This window comes from Solanum tuberosum, unplaced genomic scaffold, assembly GCF_000226075.1.
Source record: "Solanum tuberosum cultivar DM 1-3 516 R44 unplaced genomic scaffold, SolTub_3.0 scf00614, whole genome shotgun sequence".
In the NCBI taxonomy this organism is placed as follows: domain Eukaryota; kingdom Viridiplantae; phylum Streptophyta; class Magnoliopsida; order Solanales; family Solanaceae; genus Solanum; species Solanum tuberosum.
Genome location: NW_006239525.1, coordinates 30296 through 51855, shown reverse-complemented (window position 1 = coordinate 51855; position 21560 = coordinate 30296). Strand labels below are relative to the sequence as shown.

Genomic DNA, 21560 nt, shown 5'->3' with positions numbered 1-21560 from the left:
ATATGACCACATTAATAATGATGATCGCGAGAGCATATGCCACAATTTTCACCATGCCGATTTGAAGCTTCGTGCAATTGGCACCGTGAGACACATCACTTTTTTTTTTGTAGGTTTACGATGGATCGAAAACAGCCTGAATATCATACCATAAAAATGAGGGGTAATCCATAATTGACGAGGAACCACTTGATGCATCTTCGTTTGTAGTTGCAATTTTGACAACGAATCATACTTGATGTAATATTTTAGCGATTGTGGCTTTGGTGGAGATGAACCACACTTCGTGCATCTTCTTTTGTAACTGCGGCTTTGACGACGAACCACACTTGGTGCATTTTATTTTGCATTTACGGCCACACATGATGCATCTACTTTTGTAGTTTCTACTTTGATGATGAACCACACTTGGTGCCTCTTCTTTTGCAATTGCGGGTTTAGCGACGAACCACTCTTAGTACATCTTCTTCTACAATTGTGGATTTGATAACGAATCATACGTGGATCATCTTCTTTTAGATTTGTGGCTTCGATGACGAACCACGCATGAAATATCCTTTTTTTTTGCAGTTGCGGCTTCAACGACGAACCACACTTGATATCTCTTCTTTTGTAGTTTCAACTTTGATGATGAACCAGACTTGGTGCCTCTTCTTTTCCAATTGCAGCTTTAGCGATGAACCACACTTAGTACATCTTCTTCTACAATTGCGGCGTGAAGCATCTTCTTTTAAGAGTTGTGGCCTTGATGAAGAACCACACATGTTTTTCCCCCAACTTTGGTGAGAACAACACTTAGTGCATCTTTCTCTAAATTGAAGCTTGGCGACGAATCACAATTTATGTCTCTTCTTATGTAGTTTTGACTTTGTCGAGAAAGAGATTTTGGTGTAGTGTGTCCTAGTTCTGGAGAACAACTACTTGTCACATGATCAACTTCACAAATTAGATCGACTTCAAAATATGCCCCCATGCCAAAGATAGAGGTTCACTTACGGCTGTATCGACCCATAAAAATATTTGAAGTGATGATGTTTGTGAAGAGGTGATGCAAACTTGATAAAGACATCCAAGAGAGTTGACAAACCACTTCTTGACGTTTGATTGTTTTTTCTACTTAGACCTTTTGTATGGGATGATATGTAAATTTTCTTTTTCATCCCTTCCTTATGATTGTTGATGTGTAAAAACTCTTGCAATTTTGAGGCAATAAAATATATTTACTTTACACTTCAATGCAAAACACGTGAGTTTTTTTTAAAAATATTTGTCTAGGCCACTTATTTCAAGGTTTTCAACCTATTGGATTTTTTTTGGACCATATAGATTTAAACTCATGAGGACCAAGGGTAACAACTTGAAGATTTAACTCATTTTCATGGAGCTTTTGTGACTTGAAGACTTGGCTCGAATTTGATGAGTTTCATGATATGCGTTTTAGACTCGTGCATCGAGGAATATTTTGACTTGAAGATTTTGCTCAAATTTGATGAGCTTTGAAACTTGAAGATTCTGCTAGAATTTTGATGAACTTTATGGCATGCATTTTAGGCTCACTGCGCGCTTGACCCTTCAGCTTTCTTCAGCTTTGCGCACTTGTGGAAGAAAATTCATAACTTGGAGTCGGAGTGCCGGAATGATGAGCTTCTTTTTTTGTTGAAAAGATAACTTCTACATCTTCAATATGTATAAAAATCACATCCATATGATTTATGGATTAGTACAGATTTGTCTTCAAATTCGGCTCAAAATCTACATGCTTAACTCTTCAACTTTCTTCAGCTTTGCGCATTTGTGGAAGAAAATTCATAACGTGAAGTAGGAGTGCCGAAATGGTGAGCTTCTTTTTTTGTTGGAAAGATAACTTCTATATCTTCAATTTATATAAAAATCACGTCCATATGCTTTACGGATTAGTACAGATTTGTGTTTGAAGTTAGCTCAAAATCTAGCGTGCTTGACTCTTCATTTGAAAGAATTAGCATGATGTTCACTTGGCGACATTTTTTTTATTCTTATGACTGAACCTAGAGTAAGAATACTCTAAGCTGCCTACGTACCTCAGTGAAGAAGATCAAGTCATTACGTAGTTCAGAGAGTGAGCTTTTAATTTATTATTATTTTTTGTGTCCTAACTTTTGCCTAGGCCGCCTTTTTCGAGATTTTCAACCTAGCGAACATTTTTTTTAGGAGCCGTACACAGTTTATACTCTTGCGGGCCAGGAGTATGGCGCCGCTTCAAGGATAGTACTTCTTAAAGAGTTTTCCATTGATGACATGAGTTCGCAAGCCATCTACATCTTCTTGAAGTTCACTTTCATCTTGTACAATGACATGATATGAAGAACCAACACTTTCTTCATCTTCATCACGTTGCTTGGTGTAGACCACAACATGCGACTTTGCCTTTAGTACTTCTCCACATGAGATCACAACGTTCGTCTGCCGCCTCATTCTAGAAGGGATTAGACTTTGAAAGTCTTTAGGAGCATTTTGAGATTTGGGTAAAGCAGATGCTTCCATAATCTTGTTGTTTCTCCAAACCTTGTTTTTCTTCCTTAATGGCCCTAACCTCTCAAATACAGAAATCCTCTTTGTTGAGTTTCCAAGTCGATTGAAGACATAAGACCTTTTGTTAGAAGTAGCAGACTCATCTTCCGCAGTGATGTAGTTGTAGATTGCCCTTTTTATGGCGATGCAGATAGGTGGAGGTTGTTTTTATCCCAAACCTTCACATCGTTGCCTTGCTGCAGGTTCTAATGGAAGCTTTCCCAATTTTGATGGTTCAGTGGGATTGTATCCAGCTTTTGCCAATAGTCTGTAAGCATTAGGATCAAAACCTTCATACGTTTGCCTCGTTGGGAGTGCTTCATTTTGCGACGATTTGAGAGCCACAAATTTTCCAAGCGATTTTGGGGATGAATTCATCACATCAATCTGCTTAATAGGAAAGGTCAGCCCTCCTAGTGCATTTTCTTGTAATTTGAGAGAGTGATCATCATCCTTCTTGGACTTTGGAACATAATAAAGAATGGGTCTCACTTTTTTACTTGAAAAGACATTATTCATGTTGGGTGTCTTATTCGAAATGCCAAGCTTTGGATCTTCTTTGCTGACGACTTTTGCCTTATCAACACCTTACCTTAGACTTCTTGTTCAGGAGCTCGTCATCTTTGGATGCAATATCATCAAGTTTTGTGGCATATTTCTTCAAGTAAAACTTCGCGTCAGCAAAGTGTGCTTCGGCTTCAGTGAAGGGATTATTGTCTGCAATAATCTTTTTAGCAACTCCATCTTCATAATACTTCAAAAATTGGTGGTAGGTAGATGGGATTACTTTGTTCTCATGTACCCACGGCCTACCAAGCAAGATGTTATATGAAGTCTTTGCGTCAATTGCATGTAACCATACGCTTGATTACAACTCTTCAATGATGAGGTCTATTTTGACGGCCCCAATGGCCCTTTGTCCACCTTGGTTGAATCCTTGGATCATCAATTCGTTGACGTGTATTTGTAAGTTCCACCATGCTTACAATACGTCTTGTGCTGTAGAAGCGGTTTTGAAATTCTTGCTCCATTTGTTCCCAACTATCAATGGAACCAGACTCAAGATCCGTGTACCAATCGAAAGCATTGCCCTTAAGGGAACATACAAATTGTTTGACGAGGTAATCGCCGTATGTCCCAGCATTGTTGCATGTTTCAATGAAGTGTGCCACATGTTGCTTTGGGCTTCCCTTACCATCGAACTGCTGAAATTTTGGAGGTTGATAACTGGCAGACATTTTCAAGCTATCAATCCTTGCAGTGTATGGCCTTGCATATGTCAATGAGGATTTTGTAGCAACCTCGTACTTGTCTTTAATGGTTCCCATGATGAACTCTTTGATTTGGTTGTCGGGATCGTTCCTTCAGAGGAAACTTAGATCTCTTTAGCATGTTCCACTTGCTTTGAGGGGTGATCGACCGTCTCTTGTACTTGTGGACGTTTTCCAGGTGCATGACTTGATTCTTCATCCATCATGCCTTCCACCCTATCAGTTATCTTAACAATTCGAGCATCTTGATCTTAAACATACTTGGTTAAGCCTTCAATAGCTCTTGTCAAGCTCACAAGTTGTTCTTCTACGGATGAAGTGTTAGTCACCATCGCGTGCATTACCATAGTAGGTGATGGAGAATAGCGTTGATTTTCCCGAACATGTTATGTGGGGTAGATACTGTGCTCAAGACATCATCGTCGATTAAAGCGAAGGGATTTTTGTATGTAGATAGGCTCAATTGGGCAACAATCCTCTCAACCATTTCGGCGATGTCTTCTTTTGCGGCTTTCATATGAGACTTCACACATTTTGGGGACAAACCAAAGGCAATAGAAGATTCAGACGACACTCGTAAGGCTTGTTGTCCCAGCAATTTGGCTTGGTTTCTTGTGATAGGTCCCATGTTTCCCGCAGTAACATCAAGGATGTTTTTCACAGCGATGCATAATTTGGATCCATCAGTTTTTGCAGAAGCAGATGCGAATCCAGATGCAGATGCAGATTTCGATGCAGATGCGTATACGGATGTAGATCCAGATTTGGATGCAGATGAAAATTTCAAGTTGATCTTCTTGGAAGCCATCTCAGTGTTCTTGAACTTTGATTTTCGAAGAGAAAAGATGAGAGGTAAAGATTGTCCCACTGGCGTGCCAATTTGTAAGCGTCTAAAGTTTCAATCCTGAAATACAGCAAACATGAAAGGAAAAATAGCAAGAAAACAACAATATTTGTATTTGAATTTATGCGAAGGTTACAATCTTTATAAAATCTCTTAGAAAAGATATGTAATCCCATGATTCTTCTCTTCATGGATGTTCTTGATTTGACGAAATACTTGCGACTCAACACTTGGAGCGAAGACTTCTTTGTATGTGGAAGAATTGCAGATAACCACTGAAGAGCAACTATGTATTTCTGTGTATGTGTGTGTCTTCTGGTCTTATGAAGACCTCTTTATATAGGCTTGAGCTAGGGCTTTAGGGGTATTTTGGTCCGAGCAATTTTGACCCCTGACATGAGTTGGACTCATCTTGCCAACTTAATGGACTTGACCCAAATGTAATTTGGATTTGATTTAAGTCATATAATTTTGACTTAAATATTAATCCGACTTTATTAACCAGTAATTTGACTTGATCAGCGTATCATGAATTTAAGATTTAATCCAAATTTAGTATGAATTTATCAATAAAATTTCACTGTCTGTAGTTAATAAACATTAGAATAAATCATATCATTCTTTACAAATTAAAGTGATAAAAGATGAATAAAAGTTATGGCTAATGAATCTGCAGATGAATGACCCCTTCCCAAAAAGTTGTCAATAGAATGACCTTGTTCGCCGGCGGCCAGATCCCTCCAGGGGCTGGTTTGCAGTTATCAAAAGCTAATTTCCCTCCCCTTCCGAGCACTAGTACTGATTCCATAATCCCTAATCTGCCTCTTGAGAAATCTTATGTTGATTCTATGACTGTGAGAGAGGAGAAAAATTCACATGATCATGAATCCTTACGGAGGGATATCAGTTTGGTAGGGGGAATTCCTCAAGTGAAATGGACGGAGGAAGAAGTAGAAAGAATGAACCACATTGAAGACCTCCAATATGCATTGATTGGGAAGTTCACATATGAGTGGTCTGATCTTGAAGAATTAAGGAAAATCATTCCTAGCCAATGTAAGGTGAAAGGAGGGTGTCAGATTGGCTTATTTCGGAGTAAACACATTCTTATTCGTCTGGCCCTACATGAAGATTTTGTTAACCTTATCTCTAAGGGAGCTTTGTATATCACGTGTAAGGATGGGTACTCGTATTTGATGCGTACTCTGATCTATGACTCTAGATTTAGAGTTAATGAAGAAACATCAATGGCCATGGCATTGTTATCTTTTCCAAACTTATTACCCACGTTCTTTGTCAAAGAGTGTCTTTTCTCCCTAGCGTCGACAGTAGGAAAACCTATTCATCTAGATCAAGCAACTATAAACAAGACAAGGCCTAGTTGTGCACGTGTGAAGGTGTTGGTAGATCTTAAAGGTTCTTTTCCTAAAGTTGTACAAATGAACATAGAGAATGTGGAGACAGGAGAAATAAAGACTAATATGATTGCAATTCAGTATGATTATGTCCATAAATATTGTCTTGAATGCAAGATGCAATGGCATAACAAAGAGAATTGTAAAGTGATCAATTATAGGAGTTTGGAGAGAAAAATACGTAATAGATGCAGGACAAAGCACAATTCAAACAAGCGCCGCAAGCTGCGAAGGGTCAAACACTTCAAAAAGGAGGAGCCATAATACTTTCCAGTGGGAAAGTAGCTGGGGACCCTGGTAACTGGAAGGTGGTGAGGGATAAAAGGGGAAAACGAATATCTCACCTCAGTTAACCACCGTGGTGGAGAACAAATTTGAGGCTCTTGCTCAAGATGAGAACACAATGACATGCACCAGTACTTCAAACACTAATGTTATAGAAAATAATGATATAAGGGATAAAGGGAACCCATCTCAAGATAAAAGGGTAGAGGATATAAGTTCAACCAAGGAGTGGGTCACAAAAACATTCGGGTCTGTCTTGCAAGGTGATGATCAACAGTCTGATACTCATACAATTAGTGGCTCTGCAAAGAGCGATAGTAATGAGTCTACTCAGATAAGCAAGGAACCTGCATTAGATGAGCAAGAAGTATCTCAAAGAAGTAAAGTAAGAAGCAATGGTGACAACACATAACATAGAAGACAGGGAAAATATATTGGATATGAATAAATGTAATGAGAAGCATAAAAATCAGAAAGAAGAAGATATACAAATTGTAGATTTAGCTACGACTTCTTCCGATTTGAATGTTAAAAGTCCAGAGAAGCATGGAGAGATACATACTACTGATGATGAGCAAAATGAAGACATGGATAATGTAGTGATATCAAGTGATTCTCCAGATAAGAATTACACTAGTCCAGAGAAGCATGATATAGAGCATACTAGTACTGAACAACAACATGAATCCAATATGACTAAATTCTCCAAAAGTGTCAACAGTGAGAATATAGCAGTTGCAGTTCAGGGTAGCAGCAATAGTACTACTGTTACAATGAGGAAAAACCATGAAATTATGATGGGTGATAATATGGCAGTAGTGGTAGTACCCATAACATTGCAGTCTGATGAATACCAAGTAGTGAGGGTCCATTCTGATCCACCAAATAGTACTTTGCATGACATTCTAATTCATAAGGATGCAAATTCAGAGCCAAAGGATCTAGCAGAGATTAAGGGGATTGAATGTGCTACATTTTCAGAATTAAATGAAGAGCAGATTTATAATGATGCAGATATTTCTCCAAGGGTAATGAAGTCTGTTAAGTCAGATAGAAATGGCATGAAACAGGGTGATGGTGAATCAGCCCAACCTCTTCGAGTCCAACCAAGAAGACAGGTTATATCCCAATATTAAAAATATAAATGAAGGCTCTAATATGGAATATTAGATCAGTCAGGTCTCAACATGCATTTCAATGAGTACAAATGTTACATAACTTTCACAAGTTCGCATTAGTTGCTCTTTTGGAGCCTTTTCAACATGTTACATACATCAATAGATATAAAAGGAGACTAAGAATGGCTATGGTAACTCATAACATCAATGTAAAGATATGGGTGTTCACTAATGATGGCTATGATGTTACAGTAGTGAATAACACAGAGCAACAACTCACTGTTCTGTTGATTGATCAGAATTCAACACTTAGCTTTTATGCAACTTTTGTATATGCTAAGTGTGATAGTACCCAAAGACTAGAGCTTTGGAATGATTTATATCAACTATCTGGTGGAATGGATCGACCATGATTAATTGGAGGTGACTTCAATATTGTACTCAGTAGGGAAGAAAAGATAGGAGGTCTACCTATTGTGGCTACTGATTATGAAGACTTGAAGACTTGTATAGAGTCTTGTGATCTTTCCCAAGTGCAGTTTAAGGGAAGTCCATTTACCTGGTGGAATGGTAGGTCCGGCAATAATTGTATTTTTGAGAGGTTGGACAGAATTGTGGTAAACAGTGACTTTCAGAACATGTTTTCTCATTTGGAGGTTGAACACTTGTCAAGAACAGGATCTGATCATGCCCCTATGCTTCTTACTTGTGAAGACAGAATTAACAGTAAAAAGGAAACCTTTTAAGTTTCTAAAATTTTGGACAGAGCATGAAACTTTCAAAGATGTGGTTAGGTTGAATTGGGACTGTAACTGTACTACCTCTTCTAATCCTTTTTTAGATTTTAAGAGGAAGATTAAGAAGGTAAAAATGGCCCTTTACATTTGGAGCAAGGAAACATTTGGGAACATATTTCAGCAACTCATCATTAGAGAAGAGATAACACGAATTAAGGAGAAATTGTTTGAGGAAGCTCCCACAGGTGAGAATAGAAATATTATGCAGAGAGCCATAGCTGAATATAATAAATATCTTCATTTAGAAGAAATGTATTGGCAACAAAAGGCTGGTTATGATTGGTTTGAAAGTGGGGATAGGAACACCAAATTCTTTCATAGTTTGGTTAAAGGAAGGAGACAAAAAATGAAAGTAGCTAGAATTCAAAACTTTCAGGGTTCATGGTTAGAGGAGGATGAAGATATAGCAGTTGAAGTAGTAATGCATTTTCAGAATCAGTTTAAGCAAGAAAGAGATGCTACTAGTTTTCCCTTACTATCTCATATTCCAAAATTAATATCTGATGAAGAGAATACAACATTGGGGGTCATTCCAGATGGTGAAGAGGTGAAGAATGTTGTGTTCAAACTTAACGGTGATAGTTCTGGTGGTCTTGATGGTCTTACAGGCAGATTCTATCAAGTTTGCTGGGATATTGTAGGTTCAGACATCATAAGAATGGTGCGGGAGTTCTTTGCTAGTAACACTCTTCCCAAATCTATTACACATACTAATTTGGTCCTCATACCTAAGAAGGATAATGTTCAATCCTTCTCAGATATGAGACCTATTAGTTTGAGTAATTTTGTTAATAAGATTCTTTCTAGAATCATTCATGATAGACTTGAGAATATTCTCCCTAATTTGATATCTTCTAATCAGTCCGGTTTTGTCAAAGGGAGAAGTATTATTGAAAATGTCCTCCTAGCTCAGGAGTTGATAACAGACATCACCTAAAGAAGAAAGCCTGCTAATGTTGTCATAAAGCTAGACATGGCTAAAGCATATGATAGAGTATCATGGTTTTTCCTTATGAAGGTTCTAAGGAAGATGGGTTTCTCTGACAGATTTGTAGATATGGTTTGGAGGCTAATTTCTAATAATTACTACTCGGTATTGTTGAATGGCCAGTCTTAAGGTTTTTTTCACTCTACTAAGGGAGTGAAGCAGGGAGATACTCTATCGCCAACCCTTTTTATTTTATCAGTAGAGGTTCTATCTAGGCTCTTAATTCCTTATTTGATGATCCTCAATTTGTAGGATATGGGATGCCTAAGTGGAGTAGTAATCTTAATCATTTAGCATACGCAGATGATACAATTATTTTCTCTTCATCTCATGAATATTCTTTGGAGAAAATCATGACTGTCTTGCAGGACTATGAGAGGCAATCTGGTCAAAAGGTGAACAAAAAGAAGAGTTTTTACTATTTGCACCAAAATGTAGCTGTTGCGATTTCATCTCATGTGGAACAATGTACAGGAATGAGTAAAGGCTCTTTTCCTATGAAGTATTTAGGTTGTCCTATCACATACTCGAGGAAAATGAAAGAACACTATACAGAGTTATTTGATAGAGTAAGAGGGAAACTACAATCATGGAAAGGAAAGATGCTTTCATTTGGTGGTAAAGAAGTTCTTCTTACTAGTGTTCTTCAAAGTATCCCCATTTATGTTCTCTCTGCTATCACTCCTCCTAAATGTGTTATTAAAGAATTACATAAGATATTTGCTAAATTTTTCTGGAGTAATAAGGAATCTGCTAGAAGTAAGCATTGGGCTAATTGGGTTAATGTTTGTTTGCCAAAAGAAGAAGGAGGACTAGGATTCAGATCTATGTTTGAAGTTTCTAAGGCCATGTATGCTAAACTGTGGTGGAGATTTAGGACTCAAAATACTTTATGGTCTAACTTCTTATGGAATAAATATTGTAAGAAACAAATCCCTTCTTTGGTACAATGTAAATGGGGTTCTCAAGTTTGGAAACACATGTTGGAGAATAGAAAGGAATTAGAACAACACTTGTGATGGGAACCTAGAGGAGGCACTTCTAATATTTGGTATGACAACTGGACCAATCTTGGTCCCTTATATTTGCACCATTCTAATGTGCATACTTGTCATCCTATGAGAGACATTGGAGAGTTCTTAACAGAAGAGGGTTGGAATTTTGATGCTTTACAAGATGCTTTACCTGAGTTTGTTGTGGAGCATATCAATCTTAATATGTTTTTTGTGCAGCCAAGTGATCAGGGTGATAAACCTTGGTGGACTAAATCGAGTACAGGGAAGTTTAGTGTTAAAAGTGCTTGGGAGTTATTGAGACAAAAAGCTGAGAAGAATGAGGACTTGAAACTATTATGGATTAAAGGATTACCATTCAAATTATCCTTTCTAGCTTGGAGAATTTGGAATGGTGAAGTTCCAGTTGCAAGTTTAATGCACTTTTGGAATCCTACCATATCTGAGAATTGCATGTGTTGTTCTATTCCGGTAGAGGAGACTATAGAACATCTTTTTCTAACAGGTGAGGTTGCTGCCATAATTTGGAATCATTATTTCAGAGCTGCTGGTCTCCTAGGACCTATGTTTAATTTGAAGCAGACTATGAGAAGGTGGTGGTCTTCAGAAGGTAGCTATAGAATTCAAGTGATTTTTCAAGTTGTGCCCATTGTCATTTTGTGGTGCCTGTGGAAGAGAAGAAATGCTATTTTACATGGTGGGGCATTCTCAGAAAGTAAGGTTATTTGGGAGATTAATGACATTATTCTGAAGGTGATTAAAATCAGATTCAAAAGAGATTTTGGAAGAAACAATTGACCAGATATAATTACTGAGTTACAAAGGCACAATAATTCCTATAACATTAATATTATGAGATGGATTCCTCCCCCTATTAATTGGGTTAAATGTAATACTGATGGAGCATCTAGGGGTAATCCAGGACCTAGTTCTGCAGCCTTTTGTATTAGGGATTACTCTGGTTCATTAGTTGTGGCGAAGGGTTTCAAAATACATAATACCTCTAATCTGGTAGCTGAAGCAAGGGCTATTAAAGAAGGGCTGTTTTTTTTGTAAGGAGCATCTGTTTTCACATGTCATTATTGAAACAGATTCTATGGCCATGATACAAATTTTGGAAGGAGGGTGGAATGTCCCTTGGAGTGTGACTTTGGAGGTCAATTCCATAAACTACTTTGAGAAGATCCTTATCGGCGCGTGTACAACACACCTTTTTGAGAAGGAAATACTCTTGCGGATTATTTTGCTAACCTGTTTTTGATTTTGCAGGTGATTATCACTTTAGCCATTTTCAAGACATTCCTATGGAAGGACAAAGAATCCTAAACTTGGATAAAAGCGGAACTCCTCACATAAGAAGAAGACAAATGAATTGAATCTATACAACTTTTATTGGTAGGTTCAATAAAATACAATTCACTGCACGAAGGTTCAACATAAGGTCTATCAATCTCATTTCCAGTTAGAAAAGCAGGATCGGAATTAGACAAGCAGGGAAGTCTAGCGTATCATCATATTTTGCCAATGTAGTTCGAGTAATAATGAGCACAATGTATTCGAACAAGAGAATAGTTACCATTATGCTTATGATGTCTGAAATATGTTCGATTGGTAAGTATATCATGCACCTGGTGAGAGCTTGAGGTGTTGAAATGGTATGCTGCCAAGACACATGAGTTACTGGTAGAATTTGTTCTTGTCTAAATACTTAGCGTGCATTCACGTTTCATCTGTCAATCTTAGAATAAGTAAGGTTACAATTTTCGTCTTAAGATGGTGGTATTAACCCAAATGGGTTCAACACATTAAAGGCGAGAATTAAAAACTTAATTTGTTCTAAAGATGAGAGGAATACCTTGATGGTAACAGTGGTTTCATTTGAAGTTGCTAATCGAGCTGCACATCTCCAAGCTAAGCTGATGAGGAACCAGATGTTAAGGGGATTTATGTGGCTTAGTCATTCAAGATTAAGATCTGGTAGATGCGGCAAAGTGAATGAGATGATAGCATAGAAGAATTACCTGGTAGGTGTGGCGAGGTGCAGGAGATACAACAGACGAGAGTTGCTGAACGATTCCGACGGCTCATAAATTTGCTCTTGGTGTTTTTTTCTTCTTCTCTTGTTTGAGGTGGAAAAACACACACTCCCAATAGAAGAAGGATCAGAAATTGGGGTCTCTCCAGTGATGGTTCTCCAGCTACTTGAGTTTTGATAGACACATCAATGGCTGATCGGACGTATTGAGATGGTGTTCGTGAAATTCTACTTTTCAGCTGACCTTCCATTTTGTTTTTATTAGTTCCAAGTTTTGAGCTTATGGACCGGGTGATTTTTGGATCCACTCTTGTATATACTTTCCCTTATTTATTAATATAATAAAATGGGACAAGAGCCTTCCTTTAATTTAAAAATAAAATAAAATAATGAGTTTTTATTATTTTATTTTTTTAAAAAAAGTTATGGCTATACATTTTGTCTTATGTATATATCAAAATCAAGAGACCAATTTAGTATAATAAGCAAACAGAAAATAACTACAAGTGATTTACATACCTGATGAGGAATTGCATTACCTCAAATAAAGAATCAAGAGGTATCCAACAAAAAAATTAACATGATGTATATTACAGTAATTTAAGGCACACATTATTAAATTGACATGTAAAGCTAATCCACAACCTTGTAACAAATTAAAGGAGGAAAAGTGTAAAAAATGTCCATAAACAATATTGAAATGAATAAAAATGTTTCCCGTTTATAGTTTGGCCAAAAAATGTCTTTGTCATTAATACTTGATTCAAAAATGCCCTTGCAGTCAATAATTTGGTCCAGAAATGCCCCTATAGTTACTAAATGGGTCAAAAATGCTCTTTTCCGAATAAATATATTATTTCTTTTCTTTTTAAACACATCCTCTTCCTAATTAAAATATTATTAAAGGCTTCTATTCTTATTTTTTTTTAAAAACCTCTTTAACAGATAAAAATGTAGGAAGTATTTTCTTCTTTCTTCTTAATCTCATTTTATCAATTAAAATAGAATAACTTCATATACCCCTATACACACACATATATATACACACACACACACACATATATATATATCCATAATTAATTTTTATTTATATAATGATAAAAATAATTGTAATAAAATAAGTGGTTTGCGAGCTATTGCATAGGAGCAGGAGTTTTACCCTGTTATCACCCAAAGGGTAGCGGTTGCGGGTTTCCCTTGTCATAAAAAAAAAAAATATTTTTATTTTTTCTGAATTGAAGTAGGATAAACATTTGCTAATTTTAAAAATATTATTTGAAAAAGAATGTGTTGAAAAAAAAAATATTTATTTGAAAATGGAGCATTTTTGACCCATTAAATAACAATAAAGTAATTTTTTGTTCTTTGTTATAGTTCTTACTAATCTATTGAATTAGAACTCTCACCAATGACATTAATTTGGAAATGGAACTAAAATGCTTGAGACAAAGAAGTGCAGAGGATGTTGAGACAATTGTTGTAAGTTACTCTTTATAGAAGACTTTTAGAATTAATATATTCTTTTCTGTTAAAAATGAATATGTTTGTTATAAGAGGTATAAATATTTGATTTTAATAAGACATATTTGTTTATAACAATTTATCAACGGAAAAAATAATTTCAAATAGCGCCAATTTTGTTATGATTGAAATTTTCTTCTATATATAATCGCCTTGTTCACCTTTTTCTTCGTCTCACTTTTTAATATACATATATGTGATGACATAAGTACAGATTCATTCTTAATGTTTAACCAAAATTATATGCATATTATAGTTCCTATCCTTGTCGACATCAAAATTGATGGCAAAAAATTTAGAGATGCTTTTACTTGGAACTCAAATGAGGGGGGAGGTCCCTATCCTAATTTGGAAAATTGGTTATACCTATTTAAGTGGCTAAGTGAAGGGATCTTCTTTTTTATTAATGTGCTATAATTGGTAAAATGTTGTCATGTTATGTAATACATGCAAATATCCCTAATAATTGTAATTACAATTTTAAAATCAATTATCATTAGATATATATTTTTTTAATTTCTAATATTTAAAATTGAGGCTTTCGATTAAAGAGGAAAGATAATCAAATTAAAACAATTGATTTGAACGTGATCTTCAACTTATTTTTCAATAGTGAATAAAACAATTAAATTATGTGCCTGTCTTGTCCAATCACTTTGTTTAGCCACGCCCACACTTAGGAAACAGTTGAGAGATGCATTAACTGTTGACTTTAAATATGTCAGATAAGTCATGCTTCAATTTTGGACTCCACATAATTGGAGAACAATTACTAGAAACTAAAAATATTGAACTAGTCATAGATGCAAATGACCCTTTCTTTCAACAAATGTGATGCTTCTTTTCAAGAAAAGGACTACAAATTTGGAATTGGTATACATAGACTATTGTCACGTCCTTAGTCTTTTACTAAGCGCACGTGTGACACTTACAATTTGCTCACATTCTTGCACTACTTGCTCACAATCTTGCTATGACAAGTCCGTCTAAAACTCTATGAATCGCTGAATCAATCTAATACCACCACTGCCATTAAAATACGTCAATGAAAGCACCAATATAACAAACTCAAATTCCTCACTATATTAATAAGATAATTGGAATGTAATTGCAACTTTAGAATCGTAATTGCAATACTCAAACAACTAAATTACAATGGAAATGCTGATATAACAAGTAACTAAGATAGAGATTAAGAATTGAGATGAGAAGCTTAGATTCTAGAAGAAGAAGAGAGGAATAACCGTTTTTCTTCAATATGCATAACCCCTGAATCACTGACCACTACCCCTTTTGATGGAACCATTTTCACACCCACTACTCGATCAGGATTCAAAATTATCCTGACCCTATTGCTTTTTATCAGCCCAATAACTCTTGTCAGCACAATAACTATTCGTGTGACCTGGACATCGTGTACTTGATTCATAACAACTTTATATCATAAAATTTATAACTTTAATCAATAAATTACAAAGCGCATACCAAATAACCCCTTTAATAAGTTGATTATAGAGGCTCACTTAGCTTATCGAATGGTTCTAATTATCATTGATGTGTCATCCTAGATTTGTGTATATGATTCAATAAAGTCTTGCTAATTAAAATATTATTTTTCTGACTCATTCTTCCTTCTCTTAAGTAAAAATTCATACGAACAAACCTTCATTCTTCATTTGACTCAAATTATACAACATTATTTGTAACTATAGTCATAACTTGTTATAATGCTACTAGTATTTTAATATCAAGGATTAATATTTTTTCTACTTATTAGTGCAATGGATTATTTTATCTCTAGAGGAGACCAATATTATATAAAAAAATTACCAATAAATTTCAATATTAGAAGTTATGGTAGGATGTCAATTCATAATGAGTATTTAATTGTACGATGTAAACGTGTATGAATAAGAAATCAATAAATTAGAATTATCTTCTAATGTAATGTGATGTGTTGTGCTGGTGAGTGAGCATAAGCCGCCTTGGTCCACAGTCCACACAAATTGAGTCCAAAAACTAGGCACGCTTGGTTGTATTATAAACAAATAGATTTAAATTAATATTATTTATGAAATTACAATATATATATATATAATTTTTTTTTTGTCCAAATATGACTTCAACTTAAAAATATCTTTCTTCAAATTTAACTTCAAAAAGACTATTCTTTTCCATATCTCAATCATATCATCAATGTCCAAACAACTACTTAGGTTCACTTGACATGAGTTATTTTTTCCCTTTTAAAAAAAGTTTCTAAATTATTGTTTGGTTATACATTATAATGAATTAGGAAGATAATTCTAAATACGCCAAACTAGTTTTTTTTAAAAAATTACTCATGAAATATGAAATGCATGTCCAAATATAATTTCAGTTTTTAAATATCATTTGATTTATTTTCAAACTGCAACATAACAACAATAACAACAACAACATATTCAATACTCTCTCTGTTCTTAATTACTTATCCACTTTTCCTTTTTTAGTTGTCCCGATTACTTGTTTATTTTGACAAATAAAAAAAAGACAATTTTTTTTGCCTATTATACCCTCAATTAATTATTTTGAAAAAGGTAGAACTTCTTGAAAATCTTAAAATTTTAATATATCTACTTCATAATTAATAGAGGTAAAAATTGTAAATTCACTATGTCAATAATTATATTCTTAATAGATGTGTCAATTCAAAAGTAGACAAGTAATTAAGGACATATGGAGTATAACTTTAATGCAACATAATAATAACAACAATATATTCAATATAATCTTACAAGTGAAGTTTAGAAAAAAAGAATATATGCCAATCTAGATAGGGTAAGTACTTTTGATAGATCTTCAATTCAAAACTGTTACATAGTAATTGCAAATTATATTAAATAAAATTTTGGTAGAATTTTTTTTTTATTTCTATTCAGTGTTCGTTACTTGTATTAGAATCCAACTAAATTTAAATTTGTATAAAAAACCCCACATTCCATAACAAAAGTCATGAACTTGAACAACAAAATTTGTTTAAGAATGAAGAAATATTTACGACTTGACATTCATTTATACTAGAACCATTGAATTCATTAGATACCAATTTCTATCTCAAAAATGCGTTTCTTGAACAACAAACAACTAATTCAGATATTCACGATCAAGAAATACTGTATTCTCTTTTGGAAAGGCCCTGAAAGGAGAAGGAAGACTGAAATGTCAACAGACGTCTACTATATTGAATTTACCCGATAATCCTCATTTTGGAAACGTTCCGTGCCAAAGTCACTGAATGGGTAAGTCGCCCATCCCTGGCGTTGGCGTGACAAAAAGAGTGGCCAAACAAGAAGCAAAAAGGGTGAATAGCAAAGAGTTGACTCGGCGGCTAATATAATATGGAAAATAACGAGAAAAAGTGTAATGTATATTTGTTGAGTCAATGGTATCCACTACACCTAACGCGTTCTCTTCTTCTTCCCATCAAACTTCCTTCCTCCTTCCTTCCTGCAATTCCTCCATTGACCCATAGACACCATCTCCAATCAATCATATTATATATAGTCATATTTGATAATCTTGTGTAAATTAGGTTTTTACTAAATCTAGCAATAATGGTTGATGCTAATATGAGTGGTGCTCAATTCCCTGATTTTCCTAAAATTGTTACTCATGGTGGACAATATGTTCAGTATGACATTTTTGGTAATTACTTTGAGATTACCAACAAGTATAGACCTCCAATCATGCCTATTGGCCGTGGCGCTTATGGAATCGTCTGGTAACATATACTTTCCTTTTTTCCCATTTTAATGTTATTTTTTCACAAAATTATGGGTTCAGATCTAATATTTATTGTGATTTTGTTGTTTTACTCACTTTCAATACTCTCTGTGTCGCAGTTTATGTGAAAGTGTTTGATTGGGATATATACAGAGTAAAAGGAATACCTGAGGTCTTAAATGAGATAAATGACAAGTTTGTTGTTAATTGTTACTCCATTTGTACTAGTTTAAGTGTTTTAGTTTGATTGAATACGGGGTTTTAACTTTTAAGAAATAAAAAGAGATTTTTGGATATTGTGATCCTAAATAGAAAGTTGGAATTGGAGAACTTAATAGTATATATAGAAAAAAAGACATTCTTCTTGGTACAAACCAAAAATAAAAAAATGAGTGTCGTATGGAAAAATGTCATTCTATTTTGAACGACTGAAAAAGGAAAGAGTGTCGTATAAATTAGGTTAAGTTGAATCCATTGCACTAGAGCTACGTCCATCATTGATTGTCAATAGCTCTTTCCATCAAGGCTAAAGCAAATGGAAAGAAATCTCATAGTTTTATCTATGTGCCACACCGTTGAGTTCCATGAAGTTACTTTTTCTTGGGGATTTTCACCCTTTGTATTGACAATATAGTCTGAATCTAGTATATAAGTAGTAGTTGCACATGACATTGACATATTTAGTTCGTGTATTTGTTGACTTTAAATTTTGGATTTGCTACTACTCTTGAGTGACTAATTATGGTACTTTTTGTGTCTATCTGTGTGAAGCTCTGTGTTTAATGCGGAGCTGAATGAGATGGTTGCAGTTAAGAAAATCGCCAATGCTTTTGATAATTACATGGATGCTAAGAGGACGCTCCGTGAAATTAAGCTTCTTCGCCATTTAGACCATGAAAATGTGAGTATCCTTGTGTAACTTTTTCACTTTGGCTATTGCTTTACAGACTAGTACTGTTTCACTCTTTTCCCCCTAGTATCAGGATATGTGTATAGTTGGGAGTAACTAGTTATCTGTATAGGAAAAGTGAGGTGAGTTATGATTAGTATTGGACTGAAATGAGCCTGAATACGGTGAATGAATATACAAGATTCATATAGTCGATCCCAACTGATCTCCCTCGCTGTAGTGGAATTTCCAAAAGCCGATAATAAACTATTCCTCTGGTTTTCAGCTGTAAAGTATCATGATTTTCCGGCTGTCTTAATACGCAAATTATCTACAATTGGACATAAAATTTTTACAATCACTATTACACTATGAAAAATTATATAGTACAAGTACCTCATACTTTTTGCTTATCAAGGAAATCAAAAATGCTATGCAGGTCATTGGTTTAAGAGATGTGATTCCTCCGCCCTTACGAAGGGAGTTTTCTGATGTATACATTGCTACTGAACTCATGGATACTGATCTTCACCAAATAATTCGATCGAACCAAGGTTTATCAGAGGATCATTGCCAGGTAAACCCACCCCCTGCTCACCCAAATGCTTTCATGGATACCATCTTTATTGTTTCTCTAAATATTTTTAAAATGTTTCTTTTGCAGTACTTCATGTATCAGCTTCTCCGTGGGCTAAAGTACATACATTCAGCGCATGTTATTCATAGAGATCTCAAACCAAGTAACCTCTTGCTAAATGCAAATTGTGATCTTAAGATATGTGATTTTGGTCTTGCAAGGCCAAACCTAGAGAACGAGAATATGACAGAATATGTAGTTACCAGATGGTACAGGGCACCGGAGCTTTTGTTGAACTCTTCAGATTACACTGCTGCCATAGATGTTTGGTCTGTGGGTTGCATCTTCATGGAGCTTATGAATAGAAAACCTTTGTTTGCTGGAAAAGATCATGTACATCAAATACGCTTGCTAACTGAGGTAAAAACTGATTGATGAAATATATATATAACAGAATAGGATACACTTTTTTCATGTTTTTAGATGGAACGACGCTTTACCATGTGGATTCTTGACTTGACATCATCTATTCGAGCTGTCCAAATGGGAAAATTTCCTTCCCTCCAAACAACCATTAACATGAGCTTATTTTAGACTGCAAATAATAACTTAGCATACCTTTCTGAGTGATTTTTGTGAGAAACAAATGCTCATTTCTGCCTTTATTTTTCTCAGCTTCTTGGCACTCCTACAGAATCTGATCTTAGCTTCCTCCGAAATGAAGATGCAAAAAGATATGTCAGGCAACTCCCACAACATCCACGTCAGCAGTTAGCAACAGTGTTCCCTCATGTAAATCCATTAGCCATTGATCTTGTAGATAAGATGTTGACACTCGACCCTACTAGAAGAATTACAGGTAATTTTCCTATCTGCACTGCTATTTAAGATGGACTGGAAAGCTTGAAAGACCAACAATTTGACTCAAAAGAATCTCTTTTTGTAATAACATCATAATATACCTTTTTTCTTGAATGTATTCACACTTTCAACTCATGGAGTCCATCTTGCCACCATATCTTCTTACTGAAACTTTCTTCCTTCTTGCATTAGTGTAATAAGAGGAGCTAACGCGACTGCAAGTCCCTTCGGGAAGAAAGACTTAATATAATATCAAGTTAATTAATTTGTGATTAAAAAAAGAAGGGGTTGATTAAACACAATAGACTGTAAATCTATGGCAGTTACAGTCACTCCATTATGTTTATCGTCACTTATCTTTAGGAAAGCTTGTCATTCTTGCTTAGGGGTGTGCAAAAACCGATTTAACCAATAAACCGAACCGAAAAAACACTATTGGTTTATTGATATTGGGTTATTGGGCTAACGGTTTTAAACGGTTTTGCAAAATTTTTATTGGGTTATTGGTTCGGTTTTCGGTTTTATAATTATTTTTAATGGTTAAACCGATAACCCAATAAGACTATACTAAATTTACTAGTCTTATTGTTAATGGTTAAACGATTGTTACTTTCACACTTTTTATTAATGGTTAAACGATTGTTACTTTTACATTTTTTCCTTTGAATGTGTCTAGTCTAAACTTGCAAGAAAAATGATTGTTACTTTTATGATTATTACTTTCATGCCAAATGCTGGAAAGATCATATGGTTTATTTGAAAATTTTCTTATCGTATATATAATATATATGAGTATTTTCTTATTGGTTAAACCGAAAACTGAACCGTTAAGTACCATAAACCGATTAACCAAAAACCGATAAGAAATATGTTATTGGTTTGGTTATCGGTTTGATGTATTTACAAACCGAAAATCGATAAACCGAACCAATAACACCTAAAACCGAACCGACCGATGCGCACCCCTATTCTTGCTTCCTCAGTAAAAAGAGTTCATTTTTGCATAAGCCTGCTTTTTAGCTCATTTTAGGCCAAATAACTTTTGGACTTGACCTGCTTATTTATCAATTCAGCCTATTTTGACCCCCCCCCCCATTTGACACCCCTAGGCTACACTAAAGTAAGATTCTTGCTACAACATTTTCGATTCATTCTCTTTTAAGCTCATCGTGTGATATATTTGTCTTTGGTTGCAGTTGAGGAAGCATTAGCTCATCCATACCTCGCAAAGCTCCATGATGCCGCTGATGAACCAGTCTGCCCCATCCCGTTCTCTTTCGACTTTGAGCAACAAGGGATAGGAGAAGAGCAGATTAAAGACATGATTTATCAAGAAGCCTTGGCGTTGAATCCTGAATATGCTTAAGCATAAGAGAAATCAGTTCTTCTCTTGCTTCCCTAGTGTGGATTTTCTTTCTTGGACCAGCCCTCTCAAAGTTTTTGTTCACAGGGTCAGTAGTAGTCCTTTGCAACTTTAATGTAAGGCAGCCTTCAATGTGCAGACACTTTTATATACCTTTCTTCTTTATTTTTTTTTGTTAATTATGGTGGTGTTCGTGCTTGCTTGTGTGCACTCGACTATCCATAGGATATATGCCATTTCCCACCAACAAAAACATTTATATGTCTTC

General features: G+C 35.2%; 2 protein-coding genes across 5 annotated transcripts; one reads left to right on the top strand and one right to left on the bottom strand.

Annotated features, from left to right (window-relative positions):
- Positions 1-11542: 11542 nt before the first annotated feature.
- Positions 11543-12585, bottom strand: LOC102585924 (uncharacterized). 4 transcript variants are annotated; one of them, XR_368850.2, is made up of 3 exons: positions 12303-12585; positions 12137-12197; positions 11543-12019 (listed from the first exon to the last, which is right to left on the bottom strand). XR_368850.2 is itself a non-coding variant. In XM_015304749.1 (3 exons), exons 1-3 carry the CDS (start codon positions 12565-12567, stop codon positions 12008-12010), a joined length of 333 nt encoding a protein of 110 aa, XP_015160235.1. In that variant the 5' UTR covers positions 12568-12585; the 3' UTR covers positions 11543-12007. The 4 variants fall into 4 exon arrangements, 2 of the variants coding, with proteins under 2 accessions (XP_015160235.1, XP_015160234.1); XR_001472257.1 differs by having other exon boundaries at positions 11543-11941; XM_015304749.1 differs by having other exon boundaries at positions 12137-12192.
- A 4848-nt stretch (positions 12586-17433) lies between these two features.
- Positions 17434-21295, top strand: LOC102585585 (mitogen-activated protein kinase 3-like). The gene is given in 6 exon segments (NM_001288519.1): positions 17434-17600; positions 18374-18503; positions 18931-19068; positions 19156-19488; positions 19744-19927; positions 21126-21295. Coding segments are annotated over 6 exon segments (1122 nt in total).
- Positions 21296-21560: the final 265 nt, after the last annotated feature.

Excerpts from the sequence above, each read along its gene's own strand:
- LOC102585924 (XM_015304748.1), bottom strand. The coding sequence starts at position 12,567 with ATGGAAGGTCAGCTGAAAAGTAGAATTTCACGAACACCATCTCAATAC. Across the intron at positions 12,193-12,302 it reads CACCTCGCCACACCTACCAG|CTTGGAGATGTGCAGCTCGA; the intron begins GTAATTCTTCTA and ends TCATCAGCTTAG. Across the intron at positions 11,942-12,136 it reads AAACCACTGTTACCATCAAG|CATACCATTTCAACACCTCA; the intron begins GTATTCCTCTCA and ends GTGTCTTGGCAG.